This window comes from Blastocystis sp. subtype 4, assembly GCF_000743755.1.
Source record: "Blastocystis sp. subtype 4 strain WR1 chromosome Unknown seqid_0321, whole genome shotgun sequence".
Lineage (NCBI taxonomy): Eukaryota > Bigyra > Opalinata > Blastocystidae > Blastocystis > Blastocystis sp. subtype 4.
The window spans coordinates 6,266-8,992 of NW_014569226.1; the positions used below are offsets into that span (position 1 = coordinate 6,266).

Here is a 2,727-nt window from a genome sequence, read left to right on the forward strand (position 1 = left end):
TATAAGCAGTAAGACCAAAAATAAGAAGGCTGGTCTCAATAGAATTTAATGGAATTGCAAAAATCTTATCAACATAACTAATCATTCCCGTGACTACTTATCATATCAATTCATCTAATTCTACGTAATACTATAGGTACACCATGAGAAGAAAGATAAGCATTATGAAGAGCAGATAACATTGCATGTCCATTTTCACGTACTGAATCCATATACAGAACCCGATAAGAACCTGAACTTTGATTATAAGACACTCTAAACCAAACAGTATTGGTCTGATACATGCTCAAAGTGAATTCCATTGTCATGTTATCACTCTTGGTCAGGTCTACTGCATACTGAGGAAGAATATCCTGAAACATGGATATAGCTTCAGGATCATATTTAACTCCTTCGTAAGAATGAAGGAATTACATGAAATGAATGATGCATTGGATATGAGAAAGTATGTGTCTTGAATGTACGATTTACCTTCATGTTGTTGTTTGCGTATCTCTGCAAGGAATTCGTTCTAATGATAAGATAAATGATGAATAGATACCTGTTTCTGAATGATGTGTCCATCAATGTCATTGGTCTCAGTAAATTGATAGAATGATGGATAATAAACCATACTTGTGTAATTCACTCCAAATGGGATTGTATAATTGTTTAGTGGGTAAGGTTGATCATGATTATTTACTACTAAACGGATGTGATATGGAGGAGGAACGTCTGAATACACTGAAGAAGGAACCACAAATTGAAAACCGTGATATCTTTGAGTGAAATGATAATCATGACGGAAGTAATTCCATGTTGGAAGTGTATCATCTGTGAGACATACAAATGAATAAGAACTAGAAGTCAGAAGATGAGTTAACGATCACCCATCATCACATCGCTTGTATATTGATCGAGAAACCATCTGTAAGAGAATCACTAAACCAATCATAACAACAGACAGGACTGCTAATAAGATGTTTCGCTTCTTCTCTTTGAAGAATACGATTGTCTGGAGCCAGATCAAAGAATTTATGATTGTGCTTGTACGCGTCAGTTCAATGTTGGTAGATTCATCAGAAGAGATTATAGCTTCTTGAGGATCTCTTAAAATGATTTAATCTCCCTTATCGTACAATTCCTTAGTTGGACTCATCGATGGAGTAGATTCTGGAGCTTCTTCTGTCTGTACAGTACTGACTTCGGTAATCTCTTCATCAGGTTTCGATGCTAACTGACTCAAAGGATGATCTGATTCATGATCCGAGTTGTTTGGAGTATTGCTAGGAGAAGCACAATGTTTGCAATAGTAACCATTCACAAGGAAGGCTTGACCATGTCGATTGTACAGAGTAACTATATCTTACCCCATCCCTTAATGATACCTTCCTCTGCTGGATTCTCTCCACAGATCTGGCACATAGGAACACTCTTCTTTGTAATCTCCTCCAACTCCTTATCAACCTCCTCCACTTGACGATTCTGTTGGACTAAATTCATGAATACCTCTTCCAGAGAAGAAGGAGAAATCAGCCATTCTTTCACAGAATTCAATTTGCCCAATTTCACCAGGAATTCTGGCAAAGCATGCATATCCCTCTTATCAATTCCTAATGAAAGCGAAACAGTAGCATTTGTGATTACAGTACTATCATGAAGGTATTTATGAAGCAGATCTGTGACTTCATCACTGGTATAACCATCATTCAGAATCACATCAACTTTGTAACCCTTTCCAAATCGTTGCTTCAATCCATATGGCGTTCCAACAGCACGTAATCGTCCTCCAAACATAATTCCAATTCGATCTGATAGTGCGTCTGCCTCCTCCATGGAATGAGTAGTCAGGAGAACAGTCTTGGTCTTACGAAGCTCTTCCAGAACATCCCACACTTCAGTACGAGACACAGGATCCATTCCACTTGTTGGTTCATCCAGAATGATGATGTCAACACCCTTCATACAAGACAAAGCTACGGACAGTTTGCGTTTCATACCTCCTGAGAATGTATCGGCTTCAAATGATTCATATCTTGGATCACTTACTTTCTCGATTCATATAAGCAGTCAAATGGAAGGTTTCCATCAGTCGTTTCATTTCACTATCAATATCACTTTGAGGATACCCTTCTTATCATCCAATCAATAAACGAATACCTTTGAAAGAACCAATCACATTAAACATCTGTTTAGGTGAGAAATGAGGCCAGAAATAATCAAACTATGAATCATAAGACCCTTCTTCTCATTACTTGATTACAAATACCAGTTCGCTCCTGAATCTCATGACGAACTTGAGTGATCGAATCACCTTGTACGTATATGTCACCAAATGTAGGAGGGAATACCGCAGTCAACAGATTGATTGACGTTGTTTTGCCACTTCCATTCTAGTTTTCATTCTCTCATCTCATATCAACGGGACCCAGAAGGGTGAATAACTCGTTCTTATGAATCTCCATGCGAATCTCCTTTACTGCAGTACAACTTGGGAATACTTTTGTCACATACGAATAAATTATGCTAACCAATCAGAATTCATGTATGATCATACCTCTGGTTATCAGCAGATTCCTTCTGATCCTTATCACGAGTATCTATTCCTCTTCATGTTATCACTTCAATCAATCCTAACTCAATCTTTACAGAGAATTTCGGATTCCAGAACGAAGGAGAAAACAGGAAACAAAAAGACTTGTGACACATGCTTCGATACGAGAAATACCATGACAAGAATGTAAAGAA

General features: G+C 37.7%; 1 protein-coding gene across 1 annotated transcript; it reads right to left on the reverse strand.

Moving 5' to 3' along the window:
* Nucleotides 1-1,099: 1,099 nt before the first annotated feature.
* On the reverse strand, nt 1,100-2,167 carry JH06_4471 (ATP-binding cassette transporter; the record flags this gene model as incomplete). Its single annotated transcript, XM_014670156.1, is given in 4 exon segments — nt 1,100-1,338; nt 1,350-1,997; nt 2,029-2,109; nt 2,140-2,167. The coding sequence occupies 4 exon segments, from the start codon at nt 2,165-2,167 to the stop codon at nt 1,100-1,102; spliced, it is 996 nt and encodes a 331-aa protein (XP_014525642.1).
* Nucleotides 2,168-2,727: the final 560 nt, after the last annotated feature.